The sequence below is a fragment of the Tympanuchus pallidicinctus genome, unplaced genomic scaffold (genome assembly GCF_026119805.1).
Source record: "Tympanuchus pallidicinctus isolate F22 unplaced genomic scaffold, pur_lepc_1.0 scaffold8, whole genome shotgun sequence".
Lineage (NCBI taxonomy): Eukaryota > Metazoa > Chordata > Aves > Galliformes > Phasianidae > Tympanuchus > Tympanuchus pallidicinctus.
Genome location: NW_026294802.1, coordinates 32,826,294 through 32,848,053, shown reverse-complemented (window position 1 = coordinate 32,848,053; position 21,760 = coordinate 32,826,294). Strand labels below are relative to the sequence as shown.

The following is a 21,760-nucleotide window of genomic DNA, read 5'->3' as shown; positions in this document are numbered from 1 at the left end:
AGTCTTCATTTGGTATCCAGGAGAAATTCATTAAGGCAGTATTAAGATATTTTCAAAAGCCTGCATCCCTTGTGAGGTTTAGGTACTGCTTTTACTTTCCAGTTTTCATATCTGATTCCTGCATGTTATTTTCACACCTTTAATTCAAAGGGCAGCATTTTCTCTGGCAAAAAGGTCTCTCCATGATATTTCTATTTTCAAAGACTGGAATGATCAACATGAGGAATTGGAGGAGCTGACTGCTTCTGGGCCATAAGGGAACAGGGCTGCCTTTGAGCACTAGACTTCACTCTGCCTTTTAAACACCATTTTACTAAAAAAGAGGGCTCACACACATCACCCTGATGAATAGCATCCTTAAAAGTGCAGCAGGGGATATATTCGCACTGATAATGGCAAATAATGTAATTTGGGATTCTTTGTAATATCTGAACATACACTTTGGAATGCTTACGTCTTACTGTGCCAGGCCTGTAGAAGAGTTATGGGAAATATATTATTCCTAGAGAATACAGTATTTTTGCATAGGACTAACCTGATGTTATAGAATACACTGAGTTGGAAGGGACCCATATGAATCATCATGTTCAGCTCCTGGCTCCACACAGGATGACCCCAAATTCCAACCCTTTGCTTTGAGACCGTTGTCCAGATAGTCCTTGAACTCTGGCAGTTTGGGGCCATGACCACTGCTGTCCTGGGAAGCCTGTTCCAAGGCCTAACCACTCAATTGTGGATAAACTTTTTGTAAACCCACCCTGCCCATCCCCTGGTGCAGCTCCACACAGTTCCCTCGGTCCCTGTGGCTGTCACACAGAGCAGAGCTCAGCGCTGCCCCTCCGCTCCCTGTGAGGAGCTGCAGCTGCCACGACGCCTCCCCTCTGCTTCTTTTGCTCTGGGCTGAGCAAAAGGGACGAGGGACCAGGGACCTCAGCTCTGCACCTCGTACGTCCTGCCCTCTAGACTGCCCTCTAGACTGTCGTATACACAAGACTGTCGTATACACAAGAGAGAGATCTACTCAAAGTTTTGAAGAATATGAAAATTGCATGGTAATGATGGGGTTCTTTTATAACCACGTATTATGACGATTATGAGAATTTAAAAGCTTCTTTCTGTTACATTTCTTTATTAGGAAACAATTATAAATCAACATGAGCACTCCAAGTAAACAGTATATTGCTCCTTCTGGCTTGCTTTCCAACAATTTCTCCCCACATGGAAAGAATGAGGTCTGGCCACATGCACTCTTTTCATCCCCAGGCACTTACATGCAGTGACAAGCATGATTGAATTAGGAATTTATCAAAGGAGTCTACATACAGAAAACAACACTTCAATGGCAATTTTACAGATGGAGAACCAATGAATACATTTTCTCTAGTACAAAATGGTAATCTCAACATGCTAACTATAAAAAAATTCTCAGAGAATAAATGATGACAAGTACATTCTACATACCTGCAACATTTCTTATATCAGAAATTTACTTCATCCAGGACAAAATTTTCTGACAGACCTTCTATACATGGGCTAAAGTACTGTTATTCAGAAAAAAAAATGTGTTTGCCTATCTAGGTTAAGGGAAGAAGTCTGTTTTCACAACTGATAGGAAGTAGGTGTTGATGAAAACCAGGCTGAGTCTGCACTAGGTGTAAATTAATAGCTGAGACTGCTAAAAGACAAAAACATTAGAGCATTAAATGACAAAAATGACTGTTTTTATTAGATGCAATGATTTCTGATATTTTTCTGTTTTTTCTTTTTCTGTAGTGGGCTAGAAACCTTAAGAAAGTTATACACCACAAATGTAGAAACAGTAATAGCAGCATATCTAAATATATTTTTAAAATGTGAAATGATATACAGGACAGCATACTCAACAAATCAGCTTATCTCTACAGTACATATGGATCATGGATACCATTCACTGCAACATGATCATTTTGCTCAAATTGTATGCAGTGATTATCTGTGCTTGAAAATAAACAGGGGAGAGGGGAAGCAGATGCTTGGAAAAATAGATCAGCCATCTCTTCAGCATATGGACAAAAAAGAAAGGAGATGAAATCAACGGCAAGTTCTCGCATTCGAAAATTACAAATCTATATAAATATGTAGGACTTCAACAACTAATGTCATTCACTTGATCTCATAAATATTTATTTAAAAATTGTTTGAAAGGATTTCAGGCAGTAGCTCAAATATTTTAATTTCTGCTTTAACAAACAACATCAGTGAAGCAAGTATACCCTCTGCTCTTTTGATAAACACCATCAACAGGAGTCAGCCCTAACTGACAAGACTGAGCTAGCAGCAGTAGTAACGCCAGACCAACACTGCTCTCTACATGGCTTCAGCCAGAGAGAACCTCTGTTCTGGCACTAAAACCAAGGAGAAAGACAGCTTTGTTTCCTTCCCACCGAGGGTTAGGCAACCACTGACTGCCTATTTGTTTTAAATACTCAGTTTTTTAAAAATACAACAAAAACAGCAGTTACTACTTATTCTAGCACCAGTTAAAAAGAGCAAAGAGGACAAAAGTCAGTCCCGTCTGAGCTCTACCTAGTGCTGTAAAACCCTTTGCTCCAAGTGCAAAAGGCTAATTGAGCTGCTCCAGGCAACAGTGGTGCTTATCTCAGTTAATTTATTTTGTGGCACATTATTGCCAGCAGCACCTCCGCTACCAGGGAAAGTGATAGAAATCCTTTTGTTGCTGTGGAAGAACATTGTGACTTATGCATAGGGCAGTGTTTACACTCACGGAGGCTCTGTGCTGTGCAGGAGCACACATCAGAGCCTCAACCCCCTTCTGGAACAGCTGTCTAAGGTTTCTTTTGTTCGGGTAAGCATTTCGGTTTTAGACTCCACTGGCTATTAACCTTTGAGGAAATAAGCTGGTAGCTCTTGAACACGCACATTCATTCTTTTCTCACTGCTCTTCCCCTCTCCTAAGCTCTCCAATAGGGATGGACACAGCAGCAGCTGTAGTGCTCCAAGCATAGCTCCAAAGTGCGGATAAAGGCACCAAACTGGGAAGGCAATCTGTGGTAGAGCTAAATGAGGATTTCAATTGAGTTTGTTGATTGAGCTAATCTGATTAAAGAAAGCTTGTCTAGGAAATCTTCCTGCTTGTCTAGGAAAGGTCTGCATGATGCAATTTGGCTCTAGCTTGCCAAAGAGCTACTTTGAGATGATTTTGAGCTGTCCTCAGAAATGTTCATGCTGGCTGGACAGCTTCTCTGTATACCAGATTTGCTTTATGCTAACAGAGTTCTCTCACATTATTGTCTGTTTTAAAATCAGTTTAATTTGATGCAAAAAAAAGTTGTGTGAATAACGTTACTTCTTTAAAAAATAGAAATTAAAAAATAAAGAGCTGTATGTGCTCATCATATTAAATCAGTCAAATGTGACAGAAAATTTCAGTTAAATTAACAAAAGCATGTCTAGTCCTGGTTAATTTCATGCTTGATCAAAGGAAATGATCAACAAATGACTTTTCCTGATATCTGTGTGTCATCAAACTGACTCTACCGTTCTTGACCACCTTCTCCTCCCCTACCAAATGTAGTTTACTTCATCAGGAGAAGTAAAAGAGAAAATATTTACTCCAGTTGATTATGTTATTTTGCAAAAGGATGGAAGACATATTTGTGAGGGAAAAAGATCTACCTAAGAAAATGAGAGCATAAAACAGTAATTCAAAAGGAAATAAGATTTTCTCCATTGCATCTGTTTAATATTAAAATTAGAGATTTATACCAAGGAAGTCAGAAAGGCACAGTCCTCTATCTATGACATGATCTCTTCAGCAAGGCTGGGGTATCTTTTCTTCAGAAACAAACACCGATACTCTTGCACTTTAATTTTGTATAGATCACTTTCAGACCAAGACTCTCCAAAATACTAAAAAAAAAAACAAACCCCAAAACTGTATTTAGGCAAACTTATAAAGCACTTAATTTTATGATTTCTGTCATGCACCTACTGAAGATAAGAACTCAGATATTAGCCCTAATAAAAATATGAATTGAACTTTGAACAAAATGATTTCTTGATCTCATCACCTAATTCTCACATTTCCATTTTTATCCATATCTGAGCCCCACCGGACTAATGACAAAATATAAAAATAGTGGAAACATACAAAAATGATTTCAATATACACTGCTGTGGGGTATCTGCCTTAGCAAGGGCATTGCACTCAATAATCTCTTGAGGTCCTTTCCAACTCCCTTACATGATTCTGTAATTCTGATGCACTCTTTTCTTTCACTCCATATATAATAATTCAAGCATTATTAAAAAAAAAAAAAAAAAAAAAAAAAAAAATATCTTAATTGCTGAATATATATATATATTTTCATAAATGAAAAGCATATTCTGTCTTCTTAAAAGCTACTATGGCCAATTCTTATAATTTAGAAGCCATTTGGAAACAGCTGTTTGGATATATCAATTAAATTGATCCAGCAACTTTGTGGCAGGTCCAGAAGCTATCTTCAGCAAGACAATCTTAACAGAGAAAACAATTAAGGACCAGGTTGGAAATGGTTCCTGCATATGCCATAGCCAAATGGTGAAAGATCAGCCTTTAATACCCCCAGTCTCACTAAAAAGAGAAGTGTGCTGGCAGGGATGGTTTGTGGTTATCCAAAGATAATAGTCACTTCTGAATTACTTTAGAGAAGGCCATAATGGCACACTTCGGCTCTGCTTCCTTCAAGATCAAGTTTATTTCCCATCAATTCAAGGACAGCAGAGGTTATTAGGAATACACATGCTACAGTCGAGATAAAAAAGCACCTTGTAGGAGTTTGATTTACTATAATATGAATAAACTTGTGCTATCCTTAATGAAAATTTATGCTTTAATTACAGTGGCCTAAGATTTTGCTTGTTCAGAAAAATGAGCTGTAAGTTAGTTTTTTGACACCATCATTAGCAATCCTTAGAAATCTATTTTTTTAAAAAAAGCATTAACGAGATGATAGACAGCACAGAGCACTGTTTACCCAATAAGCTAGTGATGAACATCTGGCTGCAAGGACATGGCACTGGCTGTCATAACCAACAATAGATAAAGGGCTGGTGTCAGGAAAGCACTCCGGGACTCCCTGAACTTCCAGCTCCATTGGTAACTGTTACATACAGTTGAGGGGCAGACATTCATTACATTTTGTGAGGTGGTCACCATCAGATACTTAGCCTTACTGAGGTCAGGAGGAGCACTCAACACCTTGCAGAAGTGATCTCACCCTGCATTAAAAATGTCCTTCAGCTCTTTGGTGTTTGCTGGAAGCTGTGACATGAAAACCAAGACAAGGACTAATGGGGAAGGCAAGGTGGTAGGACAGCTTCTCCAAAGGCTTCAGTTTTACCACCTTGCTCATATTCACAATTGCAACTCGGAGCACTGTGAAGCAGTCAGAGAAATACAGCCAATTAATGAGAGCAAATACCCAGTGCCCAGATCAACACTCAGCTGCTCCAGTCATCTGGCAGCATTGCTCTGATCCCACAAAACCTGATACTCTTGGGATCTCTCCTTTTTTTTTTTTTTTTTTTTTTTTTAAATTTTATTTTATTTTTAAGATTATCTGGAGTTTCTAAAAGCTGCGTTAGTTCAAGGCAGTGTCACTGTCACATGAGTGGGGGAGGGGTCATATGCCCAGCCCAGCTGCAGAGGAGAGAAGCAGAGCTGGCAGGCAGCCACACAGGCACCAGGCTGCTTGCTTTTCCAGGCCAACTTGGAATTGACCATCAGAGCTCTTGTAAACACAGAAATCCAGGTCAATTAATGTTATGTATGACAACAGATCATAACATCTGCCCAGAGCTGTAACTGATATGCTCAGCTTTCCCTAGGAATATTTGCCTCAGTTTCCTGCTCTGTCTCTTCATAGTTTCAGCCCTGTCCCGTGGTCCCCTCTTTGCACGAATTGGAGAGCACAGCAGCAGATCATGCAGCTTATTTAAAGTCTTCACAATAATCTCGAGAAGGAGACAGGGTCTTAAAAGTCAGGACTTTCCCTCATCAACAGATGGCCAAACTATATCTCTGATTTCAGTGAAGATAATCAATGTTTTTTTACATCAGACCTTACATGTAAACTTTCTGATTTTGTGTTAATGCCCATAAGCAGATAAAAAACACTACTCAATAGCAGAAGCTGTTTTAAATTTACGTAGATAAATGCATAAGTAAAAGACCCAAACCATGATGATCTTTCTCTTCTAAATACACATTATTCTGCTCCTGGAAAAAGAATTTCCATCTTACATTTCCCTGAATAGCTGAATCAAAATCTCTTGCAGTTCTTTACTTCCACGTACATTGTGCACATCACAGCAATAACATTTCCTGATCTAAACTGTTTTCCAGCCTGCTTGCTTTCAGACAATTAGCTACACAGGACTTCTCCATAACAAATCAATTGTTAATAGCTTTGGCTCAGATGAATGTAAGCTTGAGCATGATGACACGCCTCTCAAAAGAAATCTCAAAAAATGCAAGTGAATATTACGGTGTCAGAAGAATAAATTACAGTTGCCATGTCATATGGTCCTTTGACTGATTTTGTTCATCCTTTTCCACTTCAGTACATTCCCCAAAGTCATAATCAGTCAGATACAATTCAATTCTCTTTAGCAAGCTGTAATTCTTTGTAAAACTCCTTTGAAGTAGGCAGCATTCAATGCGAGAAAAACAGGCAAAGTCCTGCCCAGTCCAAAGGTAAGCAAACTTTAAATAAAAAATGGAAATTGCAATGATAACAGTATATTCTTTACAATAACATAACACTTCACATAACCAATGCTGCATGATCAACCTGGGATAATTTTACTGGGTTCATAAACTTTGGCAGTGATGCATCTGGGCAAGGAGAGAAGCAGTACATATAAGACAGGGCCAAGTCTAGAGAAAAACCACACTTTCTGAATTCACTGTGAGAAAATTATTCTGTAATATAAAGCAATGTATCAAAAGCGTGCATTTCCTCCTTCAGAAAAATAGATAAATAATCAGGGAAGCAAATTTTGTGAAATTGATGGAAAGCTGCACAATGAAGAAATAAAATGAGATTCTACCCTCACATTGCGAAATTATCTCTAAGCAGTAGTGACCCACCCCTAAGATGAAGCAGGAGCCCTGGGGACGGTGGCAAGCTTGTTCACCGTATGTGACACCATGCATACTGTGAGCAGTGCGGGATAGGACAACTGATAACAAGCAATCAGGTTATCACAGCTTAATGAGTTCCTGATGATTAGCTTGAGTTCTAATAACTGACATCTTTTATTCCTCTACTAATACAACTAAAATATAGCAAGTTAACTTTCACCAGTTTTTTCATGCATATATTTAAAAACCAATATAAGCAGTTTTCATGAGTAATTCCTTGATTAAGTTGTAAGTAAAATGAATACAACATCCCCTCCCCTTCAGGGCTTCAAACAGTTATTGGCAAATATGGTGTCGGCCATAAATATTTATCCTGTACTGCTAGGCATCCTGAGAGCAAGTCTAATCTTTTTGTTCAGATCAGTCTTGGAAAACACATTTCCTCAATGATTTTAAAGTGGGTCTGTAAGAGGAACTTGAGGAAAACTACACACTTTCCTCCATAGCCACCTAAGTTTGCTCATGTGGTCCCTGTAGATGAGCAGGATGCTCAGAACAACTGTGAGCCTTGTGTGGGGTCAGCCTCTGCTCTGAGGCTGTATGCACTGGAAGCAGCACTAACTGTGGATGAGAGATGGCTGCGTGTGTCCCAGAGATTAATAGGCAAGCCTAGGATTGCACTGAAAATACTCATGTCAATGCCATCCTGTTGGCTTTTCTCAAGCAAGGTATCACTTGTACTCACAAAAAGAGGAGTCGAAGCTCAAGAACAGACAATAGATGCTTTTTTTAAAACATTTTCTCTCTTTATTTCTGTTTCCTGATAGTTGCTACAAGCAAAGGAGGTATTCAGAAATGTAACGGCACAATACAAATACAGGCAGCAAACTAAGTTGATGGCATGAAAGGTGTACCTGAGAACACAGAGTTGACAGAATCAGAGTCGGATTTTGTTCGAGTAGTTTTTAAGATACTCTCAGCAGTGACATTGTCATTAGGAAACAGTTTTACTTTCCCGTTCTGACTGTGTTTTGGTTCATGTACGGGTTCCAGAAAAACCACTCGTTTGCCAGTGCTGGCCTTCTTCTCATCAGTCGGCAGCTCTTGGGGCGGTGTGGAGTTCAGTATGGATGTGTGGGCACTGCTTTGGTTCAGCTTCCTCTTCCTCCTCTTTGTCTTACATTGACACGGACAGGGGGTCAGGTAGAGATAAAGCAGTACTAAAACAATACTGGCTACGCAGGCAGCAAGGGTGGTAAAAGCTGTATTAAATGCTTCATGAGCATGAGGCCTGTTAACTGTGAAATTGCTGACATTTATTCTAACCTCTATGGTTTCATTTAATAGTCTTTTCTTATTTATTGCAGTGCAGGAGTACAGCCCAGAGTCCTCTAGCTGGGCATCAATTATCTCCAGGCTCCCATTATGAAACACCCTAAATTTGTTGGTCTCCATGTCTGGCTCCAGCAATTTATTCTCTGGACTAACCCAAACGAAGTGTGTGCCTGCATCGCTGATTCTGCTGTCACAGTGAACGATCAGTCTGTCACCCACCTGGGCATCATGAATAAATCCAAAGGCTTGAAAAGAGCTGTTGATGGTGCTTTCAGAGCAGTTGAGAAAGTTGTCATGCAGTAAAGGCTGTTTGTTGTAACCTCTTGGATCGGATCGCAATAAACAAGTGTACTCACTTTTAAAGTCCACCACAGAGCTGAAGTGCCTTTGATACCAGAAGATGAGCATAGAGTGCAGTGTGCAGTCACAATGAAATGGGTTGCCGTGAAGATAAACTCCGCTAAGATGTTTGGCTGGCACTGAACTCAGGCGCTGAATAGGTATAGACTGGATGTGATTAAAGGAAATGTCCAGCAATAGGAGTTCTGTCAGCTTGTGCTTTCCAACAAACAGGTCCAATGGGAAATGCAAGAGCAAGTTATGGCTTAAATACAGTTTCTGTAATTTGTACAGTCCTCCAAAGGCTGAAGACTCTATATGCGTTATCTGATTGTTGTAAAGCAGAAGAACTTCCAGGGCCCCCAGCTCCTGAAATACAGGGCTGCCCAGTGTCTTCAGGCTGTTGGACGACAAGTCTAGGTACTTCAGATTTGGGGTTGTGGAAAAGCTTCCAGTGATAATGCTGCTAATGCTGTTATGATTGATTATTAAAGTGTTCAGCTTCTCAAACAGCACTGGGACCCATTCAGGCTCTAAGAATCCAATTCTGTTATAACTCAGATCCAGCCTTTTCATACTTCTATAGAGATTTCCTGGCACCCGAGAGAGGTTCTTATTGGTGCAGCTTACAATATCGCTGGCACAGATGCAGGCTGTTGGACACATCCCTGGGGCACTGCCACTGACACTCACTGCAAAGACCAAGAGGCATGCCAGTGCTCTGCAGTTCACCTTACAGGCTCCAAGTCGAGTATGAAGTGCCCAGCAGTTTAAAGACATTGTCGCTGGCTCTTAGCTGGTTCCCAGTACTCCTTGCCACAGATTGTACGTGCTGTTAGCTGTGCACAAAGGAAGAATACAGAGGTACAGCATGTTAACTTTTAATATTCATACCCTGCCTAATTTCTTGTCCATATCTTCTCAGTAAATTCTTAATTCTTAATTAATTATTAGAGTTTCATATGCTTAGTTACAAAATCTAGCTGTTGTAATCTTAGTGTTGTTTTCTTGTAAATATGAAATTCAGCACTTGTAATTTGTATTACAGGGTTTTTTTGTTTGTTTGTTTTGTTTTGTTTTGTTTTTTTCATAAAATGCAACCAGTCTTCAGTCTTGAACCAAGGAATGCAACTTCTGACAATTTAAAATCAGGAACGCTTATCTGTGGAACATGACTGGGCAATGGTATCCCCCAGGTATTTCCAAATCAACCCAGACAGAAAACAATGGATGCAGAATAAAAACCAACCAACCAACCAACCAACCAACCAACCAACCACAACAACAACAAAACCCTTTATAAAAAATTATTTTCTTGCCTAGCAAAGTGTAGTTGCAACATGTTATTCCCAATCAGAGAATGAAATTTTGAATACTCAGCATTAAGTGTCTTTAAAGAACCCAAATTCCTAGTTCAGTAATGCATTGTACAGGTAGCATCAGCTTGTTTTTAAAGACATTTAGGATGACTGAATTGGGTTTATGTGGCAAGGTTTTGGTAGAACTGGGCTTCAGTGATGGCCTCTGTGAGCAGAGCTGGGAGAGCTGCAGTCCATGGGAAACCCGCATGGGATCAGTTTGGGCAGGATGGCATCTGTGGGAGGACACATGTGGAGCAGAGGAGAGGCAGAGATGAAGCATCATGGGCTGACAGCAGCCCCCATTCCCTGTTCCCCTGTACTGGGAGAGGAAGTAGAAAAGGATAGATGGGGATTGAAGATATTTTCAGGTGGTTTTTAGTACTCACTGCTCTAGTCTGTCAGCAACAGACAATGAATTATATTGTCTCCCTACACTGAGTCTGCTGTATCCGTGTTGGTAAATGGGGACTGATCTCCCTTATCTAAACACTTGAGCTTTTTCCATTGAATGTTGTCCTCATCTTCCTTTTGAGGAGGAAAGAACAGTGTGGTGGAAATTAGTTGCCACCAAGGTGAAACCACCACCACATCCAACAGGAATGTTTCACATTCTATTGCTTTTACATTAGCCAAAATAATTGTAGAGGAGAAAAATTTTCCAAGCTGGTGCCCACCTCAAGCAGAAGTCTGGGGAACTTTCAGTTAGGATGACTCAACTGTTTCACTGAAGTCATTAAAGGGAAAAATATTTTGCTCATATTTAAGTATTAAGAACAAAATCTACCATACTCTTTTTTGAGAATATTTTAGTGTCACTACAACTTGAAGCAGGGACTCAAAATTTGACAGGGTAGTGGTTCTGTGCCAAGGTATATGGTTTTTGATTTTTTTTTTTGCCATCTCCTAGGAAAATCTACACGTAATTAGCAGTGTAATTAACATTTCTGTTCACTCTTGCTCTCCCTGGATACCTGTTCAGAGTTTGCCACTAAATTCCCAGGTGAATCAATATGCATTGATTATCCCCACCCTTTCATAGATCAAATGTGGTATTCAACTCCCACATACCAAACTTGTTCTCATTTCTCTGATCTCACCCACCCGTTGGTACAGTATGAGGAGGACAACCCCACCAACATCTGCTCTGTGCTGCTGATTGTGGCTGTGTCCCAGAGCTGGGAGATGGGAGGCTGCCTGTAGGCAGCAGGGAGAAACAAATGGAAATCAAGTGGAGAGGAGCAGAATAAAAGGAGAAGTTGTACTCTATTGACAAGGGGAGGTGGGTGAAGAAAGGATGGAAGTGTTAAAATCAAGATCTAAAGTGTGGAGGACTAATGTAGAGAGGCAGCCAAAGAAGGAGTTAAGGGGAAAAGGAAGGTAAAAAATGCACAGGGAAGGAAGGGTAAAATCAGGAAAGAAGGATTCTGCCAGTGGAGCATCATTATTGTAACTAATGAAGCAACTAGGATTCAGTAGTTAAGAAGCCATGAGCACGCAGAAGTCCTGTAAAGCAGATAAGACAAGAATAGATAGGAAAGGGATAAGGGACATGAGGAGGATTGAGAATAAGAGAGGCAAATGTTTCAAGAGGCAAATCTTGGAACACACTTCTCCAGAGAATTTGCATTTGCTACTTGTGAACCTAAGATTGTCTATGCAGTCAATTTATGTGAAATGCACTAATTTCTACTCACCTCTCAGTTCCTTATTCCCCTCCTCTCTAACCCTCTGCCAAGCTGGCAGGTGCTGTCTTCTGCCAACAAGACATCTACTCATAAGCTAAATTGTAGAAGATGTGCTATGAATCCAGAGAGTTGAACCTTCTAATGACTCATTAAAAGAAGAAATATGAAGGCAGCAGAAGGGGAGAATTCGCCCTTCATGAAAATTTATATATACAATGTGTTTAAATGCTCGCATTCCCAAAAACTATATTAAGAGAATAACAGGACTTCCAAGACAAGTATTTAAAAATTGAAGTGTCACAATTAAGGTTTTCTGTGCCAATTTAGATTCTTATTACAGTTCTTAGTTAATGATCACTCATATTTATTTCCCCCCTAAAAACTTTTCTCACATTGTGCATAGGATTTGAGGAACATTGAAAAGGGCTAAGTAAATGCCTGTACATGAGAACTGGAACATATCCAAGTCTCTGCCACAGAATTCCTGTGATGTCAGCATATTATGTGAAGTGGTGACTGTTAGAAAATCATGAATACATTATTGTCACCATCTTGAGACTGAAAAAATAATGAACTTCTATATATTAAACTTAGGAAAGACTGGTCTGAAGAAGTGTTGAGATGAGATTCAAAGTTTTATAATTCTACCTAGCACTTTTGATTATAAGGTCCTCTCCCTGCTTCACTGTGTATAAAATGGAGGTAGAAACATGATCTTAATTACAGCACATTAGTGCTGTACCACAGGTACACTACGAAAATAAATCAACTGATTAGACTTCTACTGAGACACTGGAACAGTTTGCCCAGTGAGATTGTGGATTCCCCCTTTCTAGAAGCATTCAAGGCCAGGCTGGATGGGGCTTTGAGCAACCTGGTCTAGAAGAAGGTGTCCTTGCCTGTAGCAGGGGGGTTGGAACAAGGTGATCTTAAAGGTCCTTTCCAATCCAAACCATTCTATGATTTTATGAATAAAAGCTTACTATCAAGATTTATAAAGTCTTCTACAATTTTAGATCCTACTGGAGTATCTAACTAGTTGTCAGTGAAAAGTTAGGAACCATGAGGAACTATTTTTTAATGAGCCCTAAGCACGTAACATAAAAGTTTTTGCTAGTTAGCCTGTCTTTTATGGAAAAGAAAAACTAATAGATATATATAAGCTCTTCTAGAGGCAGTGATCTATGAAATCATTAGAGAAATGACTATCAGGAACTATATCTGTACTCCTGTGTGCATGTTTATTGGATGTAGTACATGAGGCACAATGGAAACACTGAAAAAAGATTTTAATAACTGCTCATTCAGTTAGTACATTGCTTGAAACAAGATATCTGAAAATTATATATCATAAAACTAGATGAATAAAGACTAAATTATAATGGATTCATAAAATGGAAGACTGTTGTTGCATAGGTTGGCTTTCCTGCTAATATTTGAATACCAGATTTTGCAGCAACTGCAGTCTAGTTCTGCATGGAACTGTGCTTGCAAAATGATGAATGGCACTTTCAAAATCAGCTCGTATGTTGAATGCAACTGGAATCCTGGAGATACTCCAAATGGAGCATACAGGTCAATGCTCATTTTGGGAAGGCTTACCATGCTTAATACACCAAATAGCCTTGCTTATATTTTTCTGTCCATACTTACAACTCACTCAGCAGAAACTCTGAGCTAGTTCACAACCATAGCCCAAAGGCAATTTTGGGGCTGGTGTAAATCAGCATTGAACCTTTGAGTTCTAAGGAATAGAACCAGTCTGCAATGGCTGAAAATTTGTTTGCCCATTTCCAAAGCTCAATAAAGTTGCCAAATGAGAACTGTTTTGGATGACAGCTTGCTTGGCAAGGCAAAACCAAATTACGAGCACCATACTCATACTGACATACTAGAGGCCAAACCAGGTTATTTTGAGTACACTGCCAAGCCCAATTCACAGTGCAGTGACTTCATCCTCAGTAGGGTCTTTGATCTTCGGGAGAGCAAGACTACTGAGGTGTAATTACTCCATCCTTGTGTTCTCCACAACTTCAGTGCAAATCGCACAGGCTGGTGGAAAGCTAAGAATGCTAAACATAAATATTCATAATCTACATTACAATTTGAATCCATTTAAAGTGGTTGCATGAACAATGTAAAGATTGGTAACACACAGCTTTTAATTGGCAAGGAAGAATAAGGCCTACAGTCAGCCTTATGTTAAGATTTACATTTTATTTCATCCCAGTAACATTAATTCAGGTCTTATAAAAGTACTACTTCACAAATTTCAATATTACATATATTCTCAGTTTTCATATTTGCTATTAAATTCTAGAAGCTAACATGTGCCAGCAGGCTCCAGCTAAATACTTCATCCTTATTTCTGAATGAAATGGGTAACTTTTTTTTGAGTGAAGGGCATGGCTGAGGGGTTTTGTACTTGAATTCTTTTCAAAGAAATAATTTCTTTGCGATGTTTAAGTGTGATATTTTAAGTTCACTGCCAAAAAACCACAGTATTTCCTGAGATGAATCATCTATGCAGCAATGGTGCATGGTTCTTAACTGTTTGAGAAAAAATGCAAGACATTCTCATTTCATAGGGAATATCCTCTACTGCCAGTAACAGCTCAATTTACTGCAACAAATCAGCTCCTAGAGGATTTGGCTCTTGGTTTTGATGTTTTTTAAGGTTTTTAGAAGTAATAAGCAACTAGATCTACTTATGGAAAAAGAAAATGCTGAGCACTGTGCGTTTCCTCACTATCAGTTATCTTTGCAAAATCAACTAATGCTCTAAAGAGTAATTTCCGCTTTCTCTAGGTTATCTCTGCATCAACATTCTCTTTTCCTATAATTATCTCCAGACTTACTGCTTTTTCTTCCAAATAAACTTATATACCCAGGTACCTCTCTCAGTTCAAGACTCTGCTAAAACAAATAATAATAAAAAAAAAAATTCACAAAAAACCCCCCTCAAACAAGTCTCTTAATTTAAGTAGAGAAAGGGACTGAAGATCACAAGCCAATTGAATGCTTTTGTAAACACTACCACCAGTCTTTTCAATGTTAAAATGGATTGATCTGTGCTCTACAGTGGGCTCACACATTCTGCTCTGTGAAAATGCAAATAAACAGCCTGCCAATACCACACAAGTACTGTTGAGTTATAGATTTGAGAATTCAAACCCTAGGACAATACCGAAGACTTCAGTCTACCCTCCAAAAAGTCCACACTATTTCCACATCTCCTAGATGTTCTCCTTGTGTCACATTCAGTTCCCAGTCCTATCTCCTCTCTATCTGCCTACCTTGTCAGCCCACAAGCCACTCGCCCAACTCTGCACTTCCCACTCACTTGAAGGTCCACACAGCTGCTCTCCCCCTTTCCCCTCTCTAGGTATCAGATGGATAAAAGCTGCATTAATTAAATACAATAACAGAGGAAATGAAGCAGAGATGGCTCAGGTGCTAGAAGTGTTTCTTCACAATCTATTTTTTTCCCCTATGGCATTTAAAAAAACTTTTATCACAAATATGGAAAAAAAACCAAACCAAAACAAAACCAACAGACTGTCAAAATGAGATTTTATTAATTAACAGTAACAATATTATACGAGTACAATTATTGATACTTTTAATTCTAACTTTACAAATCCTGCTTCAGTACATGATAGAAATATTAATAATTGCAAACAGACTAATGGCGTCATACATAATTAACCTTTTAAAATGTTACACTTACAAGAAAGGTCTGCACAAACTTCCTCTCCTAGTGTGTGCCCGTGGTGGGGAAGCTGTCACCTCTCTCAGCATCCAGGATGAATTCTGCTTTAAACGCTCCAGGGTGGGAAGGCACTCCCTGCATCAAAGCTGCCTCTGCAGCTGTGTTCAGCATTTCTGACTGGGCAGAGCAGGATTACCCAGCCATCATAATCCGTGAGGTTTAGTGACATGATGGATCTGAGAGCAGAGGCTGCTGGTGAACTACATCTGGGAGATGTATTGATATTCTGGACTAAATCCCAGAACTGGCTTAAATTGTGCTTGGTGCAAGACCCAACCGTGATGAAAAATGGCCTTGCATCACCTTTGCTGCAAGCTGACCCCGAGGTCAGTCTGGCAAATTGAGTGTTCTCTGTAGCCAGCACCTGGCCAGAACTCAGCAGTGTTGGAGAGATGGATTTGTCCTACTAACTTCACCTACTTAAACTATTTCTCCCACTCATCTTTCACTGAAGACTGAATTTCTCTGAAGGCAGATTAATTTTTTTTTTTTTTTTGCACCCATGAAAATGCAGTTGGCTTAAAGAAAGCTAAGATGCAGATGAACAACTGGGTGATGTACCACTGAAGCTGAGCTGGGCTTATCAGCAGCAATCCATCTATGGCACTGGTGCCTGCATGAAGGAATCACTCTGCAGCTTTTATTCCTCTTAAAAGAGCACGAGAGAAATTCTCTCAGCAAAACAACAATGCCTCCTTTTTGACATTCTACTTCTTAAACTAAGATACATCCTAGCTCCAACCTTGCAAATGACTTCAGTTGCTAAGGAGATAATCAAATAATTAGGAAAAAGGCAGTGACAAACATTGGTGCCTCCAATACACCAGCAGCAACCAGCCTCTAAGCAATGCCAGATCTTATGAAAGTTTAGTTGCCCAGCGTAGGATCCTCACCGCCTCCAACAGCTTCTCTGGCAGGCTACGCTCCCGAGAAGCCTCTCTCCGCGCTGTGGGGGCTCCCAACAGTGCCCCGAAGGCAGTGCCGGCCGCAGCCATCAGCCGGGGGGCAAAGTTTCGGCGGACCCGGGACCACGCCGCCTTCCAGCACCGCACCGCCACTCTCCTCCCTTCTCCCCGGGCACTCAACACCGCTCCCCGGCGGAGCCGCTGGACGAGCGGGGAGAGGCCGCGTTTCGACCGCCGCTGCCCACGGAGCGCCCAAGCGCAGACCGCTCTCCATCCCCGCAGCTCCTCGCCCGCCCTCTGCCAAGCTGGGGCCGATTTACCTGGAGCGCCCGGCGGTCGCCTCATAGCCGAGGAGAGCGGGGCCGGCCCTGCCGCTTCCAGCCCCGCATGCTCCGCTCCGCTCCTCTCGCACTCCGCCGCCGTGCCGGCTGGGGGAAGTTCGGAGCCGCCGAGCGCGCCAGCGGCACCGCTGCGCTGCGCTCCGCTTCCCCAGGCAGAACTGGCCGCCGCCCGGGGCTGGCACACAGCCCGACGAAGGACGAGAAGAGAAAGCAACAGACTATCAGCCACGGCACAGAGCTGTTGCCGGGGCTTTTATCCCCTCTCGGCCCCGCCGCATCCTCGCCGCGCCACTTCCGCGGCAGCGGGACGGAGCCCTCGGTGTCCCGGGGAGGGGCGCGCCACCGCCCCGCTCCGCCTCCCGCCCCCTGCGCGGCCGCGCCCGCTCCTCACCGCTCCTCACCGCGGCTGCCCGGGCGGCGGTCTCCGACAACTTTCCGCCGAGCGCGGGCAGAGCTCCCACGGCCACATCTGGATTCGCTCCGCCGCCGCCGCCGCCGCCGCGCAGGGTTCGTGGGAGGGCGCAGCGGCGGACGCCCCGTCCCCGATTAATGCGTGGCAGCTCCCTTTGCGCTGAGGGAGGCGGAACCGCAGGGCAGAGAAATTCAAAAGGCATTGTTCTGGAAAAAAATTTCTCCAGTTAATTAAATGATCGGAAACGAGCTCCGCAGTGAAACGAGCTTTTATGAGAATAAACGAGTCTACCAAATGATACAAGGAGATATCTAAAATTAATTGTCGCGGCTGTGGCTTGTCTGGGGCAGGGGATCTGAGGGAGAGCTGCTTCGAGTGGGGAAGTGTGACCGGGTCAGAAGGAGGCAAAGCTGCAGCCGAAAGCCTCAGAAAACCCTTCCTTTCATCCAGGGCGATCTTTAACCTTCTCCAGTGAAGTTTTACACTAATTTCCCTCATCATTTAGAGTACCCTGTGTTTAGAGACTGAAGCTGAGCAGAGACTACTTCAGTAAATAACAAAGACTGTAGATTTGTTGTCATTAAGGAATACAGTTTATAGAATAAGTCTCAATAAATAGGCTTGTGTATAAAAGCTTTTGTTAATTGCAACTTTTCTTCCAAGGGCATATAACAAACTGTTTTTTGATAAGTGTTTATGGCTGCATATAATATCCAAAGAATCCTTCTTGCCATAAAATTAACGCTACAAGCAAACTGGAATTCTTCAGTATAGTAAAAGGAATCTGTTAAAAATGTGATTTAATATAGGTTAACATCTGATAAAACTGTATACTATTGATTTCAAAGACTTCTAGATCACCATCTTCTCAACTTTTTTATTAATCATTCATATTCTGTATTTAATTCCTGCATTTCTCTTTTGGGATGATGGATCAGAAAAACTGTTAACCTTCAGGTTACTGATCTGACACTGTTCAGTTTCAGACACTCCAGCAGAATATTCATCTGTTTAAAGTATCTACTTTTTTTCATTTAGAAGAAACCATTAAACCATTGTTGTCTCAGTATATCAAAACAGTAGGTGGCATTAAGTTGAATAAACGAGTCTACCAAATGATACAGACTGCTAGTACACTCTGAAGAAGAAAACATTAAAGTTTTATTTTCTTCCCCTCCTATAAAAGCTGAAAATACTGAGCCTGAATTCTTAGAGTTCTGCTTGTGGAATGGAGATGTGAAAGCTCATGGAGCAGCCATCCATTTATATTTACACAGCATCACCAAACCATAGATCATGCTGAGTTGGAAGGTACGACAAAGATCTTTAAGTCTAACTCCTGGCTCAACACAGGACCACTCAAAACTCAAACCCTGTGTCTGAGAGCTTTGTTCAAACACTTCTTGAACTCTGACATCTTGGGGTTGTGATTTTGCAATCTTTTTAAAATAATCTGGTTTTAAAATACTAACAATTTGAACTACAGTTTGTTCAGACCTTGGTAGGTGCAAAGCACTGATAGGTGCAGTGGTGGCACTGATTGCAGACAAGTTATTTAGATTCCAACCATGAAGTCTTGATATAGTTATAATCGCTTTGGATCTCAGTCAGAGTGAAGTGTCTAATACTTAAGGCAATAAGAACTATTATTTCCAATTTCACTTTTTCATCTTAATCTGCCTGGGATTTTCTTTTGTCTAGAAGTCAGTGCTCAGATGCTCAAGAAATCAGCAGGAGTGGTGATGATCCCTACGTGATCTGCTCAGCTTCTGGACAGAGGCCATCTGCCAATAAGCAGATTTTGCACAGAAATCATGCTCTTGGGATGTATCAAACAGTCTGAAAGGAGTTCAAAACTACAGGGTTCAGTAAATACAGCTGCTTGTGAGCCCAGCAACTCTTTGTTGAGGCTGAATGTTGACAAGTTTGCTCTTGGCATGATGTAGTCAGATACATTGTGCAACTTCTCAGCCTAAAGGTGCTTTTGACACTTGTTACATACTAAATTGCAAGGAAGACTGTTTTCCAGTATTGGACTTGTACGAGAACAATTGGTAATTAGCTTTCTTCCACCAAATGGCACTGGTGAAAAAACAGCCCCTATTGAAAATCTTTGTTGATCTTGTGTGGACACAAACTGTGTGATGCTGGCAGTCCATTAATTAGGACATAAAACCTTTCTCATGACAATCTGTACAAATGTAAGGTTTCTGGCATCACCGGTAGAGATTTCTGTTGCAGAGAATTGCTGATTGCTGTCTCTTTCTTCCAAAAGCATCAGGATCCTGTCTGTTTTCCTGCCCCTGTACAAAACTATCTATTAGAGTGAAAGCTTTTCTGTGATGGAACTGTTCTTGTTTTCATGTCCTGTGCAATGCCAGGAGACTGATGGGCTACAGAAGGGCTTTTAATAACGATATTCCTCTCATGCTCTTGAAAGCCCCCACAAATACAGAAATGTCTGTAGTATCTTTGAAAAAGCTCCTTTCAGTAAAACAGCAACTTTATTACAGCTGCATCATTAAACTAATCATTAAAGGATTCTCTCTCTTTTTTTTTTTCTTTCTTTTCTTCCACTCCGCTCCCTCTCCCCCCACCCACCCCCTTCCCAAAATCAAGATCCTGATTCAACATGGCTTCAGGGAATTTACAGTCCCTTCATGAGCAAGTGACAAAAATGTTGTGCTAGGGACTAATTAGGAGCAGTCAGTGGGCTGCTGAAAGAAGGGAAAACCCTCCACATCTCCTGTAACACGCTGCTTTTGTCGGAAGCATCATTATTACCATAGTACTCACACTGGAAGAAGGAGGCCCAGGCTTCAGTTTAAGGTCTGCTTATATAAATTATAGCCATTAGTCCGTGTGCAATAAAATGAGCTAGACAGAAGTTTTCCTTTCTGTGATTCCTGTCTCAATCCTCACTTAATGATGTTACAATGTAATCCAGCCTGATGGCCAGGAGACTTCTCTGAGCTGTGCAGCTCTGGGCTGCAATCCCATGTGCACAAGCTCTGAAGTACTGCCGGCAGGCAGGGAAGCAAACTGCAGGAGGATTTACCACCCATTTGTGTATACCTAGGTGAAACAGTATCTCCTTTTAATCCAGCCATGATTCAGAATAGAATGATAGCTAACGCCGTATTTAGAATAAAGTCTATATCATACATCTTTGACAACATTTAGTGGGTCAAGTCCCTTAAGCGAGAGTGCTGGGTCTGAGGATCCTGTATGGGCTTCAGTGTGAGCTATGCAAAACAGACACCAGTCCAGTCAGTGCTGTAATGCTTTCAGCCTGCCCTGAAGCAGAACACAACTGCTGTCATGTCTGGGTCAAACACTGCTGTGCTTCAGGTGTTGACAAGAGCAAAAGTCAGGGCTGGTAGAGAAAACAGAAGCAGGATTTGATGCTGTCAGTGTGTAGCAGATGCTGAGAGGACTGTCACCTGAGAGTTGTAGTTGCTCTTGCCAGTTTTATTTTCTGACCAGTCTGACGCTGTGCCCAGTGCACATCTCTTCCACTCCATCAGGGCCTGCTCACCAGCCTCAGTCTCCAGGAGGGTTGGCCTCTTTCCGTCTTTCTGATGAAAAACTCCTTTTTACTCCCACATGTGAATGAGTGCTAGTCATTAGACTGAGGAGAAAGAAAAGAAATGAGTGATTCTTTACCCAGCAACTGAAACTCTTACTTTGAAGGACCGTGCTCTCTTTCTACCCTGGCAAACAGCTCCTTGCTCCCTATTCTTAGGTCTTCAGAATTGCCTTTTTTTACACTCTGTCATTCAAACCTGCTCTCTCCCTCTTTATTTTCAGATTTATAGATCTGACTGGAATGTTCAAAGAGCTAAGGAGTATCATCAGTATGAAGCTTCTTTCTGAAGTATCATGTTTGCCAAATTGCCACCCACTAGTAAGTATTGTTGAGCAGGGAGACAGAGTGGCTAGCATTCTACTGAAGTTCTCATTAGAGGGGAGTATACTTCAGGATAAAAGCTTTTCAGTATTTCTGTTTATTGATTTGACCCTGAGTTCTCATCCTTTCTCATTTGAATGCTTCTTTAGAACCCAAAACATCAGTTCATCTCTTTGGCAGACTCTGCTTATCACATGAACTTCTAGGATGTCTTTGCTATCTCCATCAGATAAAACTTAGATGTCTTGATCTGAGAACTAAATTGATTTATTTTTCTTTAAGGGTTGTCTTGGGCATCTCTGCCATCAGTTTTGAGTATAACTCAGAGAACATGCAGTTTGCATCCTGGTTTCTAAAACTGTGACAGAACTTGAATCTAGGTACTCACAATACAAAAAACTCCTTTACAATTGTTATGAAAAATAAATCAGCATTCCAAAATATATGTTTATTTTGGATGATATTGACCACTGAATCCTGAAAATTTGAAGATAAGACAAATGAGTGAGAACCAATGGCTGGTGTGTCCTCATGGATTGTTTGGCTCCTTAAGTTTTCAGATCTCAGATAC

At 41.1% G+C, this 21,760-nt stretch overlaps 1 protein-coding gene across 4 annotated transcripts; it reads right to left on the bottom strand.

The window, feature by feature from the left end:
* Positions 1-1,109: 1,109 nt before the first annotated feature.
* AMIGO2 (adhesion molecule with Ig like domain 2) lies at positions 1,110-17,362 on the bottom strand. 4 transcript variants are annotated; one of them, XM_052668683.1, is made up of 2 exons: positions 17,259-17,362; positions 1,110-9,642 (listed from the first exon to the last, which is right to left on the bottom strand). In XM_052668683.1, the coding sequence occupies exon 2, from the start codon at positions 9,581-9,583 to the stop codon at positions 8,018-8,020; it is 1,566 nt and encodes a 521-aa protein (XP_052524643.1). In that variant the 5' UTR covers positions 9,584-9,642; positions 17,259-17,362; the 3' UTR covers positions 1,110-8,017. The 4 variants fall into 4 exon arrangements, with proteins under 4 accessions (XP_052524643.1, XP_052524644.1, XP_052524642.1 ...); XM_052668684.1 differs by having other exon boundaries at positions 17,269-17,361; XM_052668682.1 differs by lacking the exon at positions 17,259-17,362 and adding an exon at positions 16,847-17,127.
* Between the last annotated feature and the right edge of the window lie 4,398 nt (positions 17,363-21,760).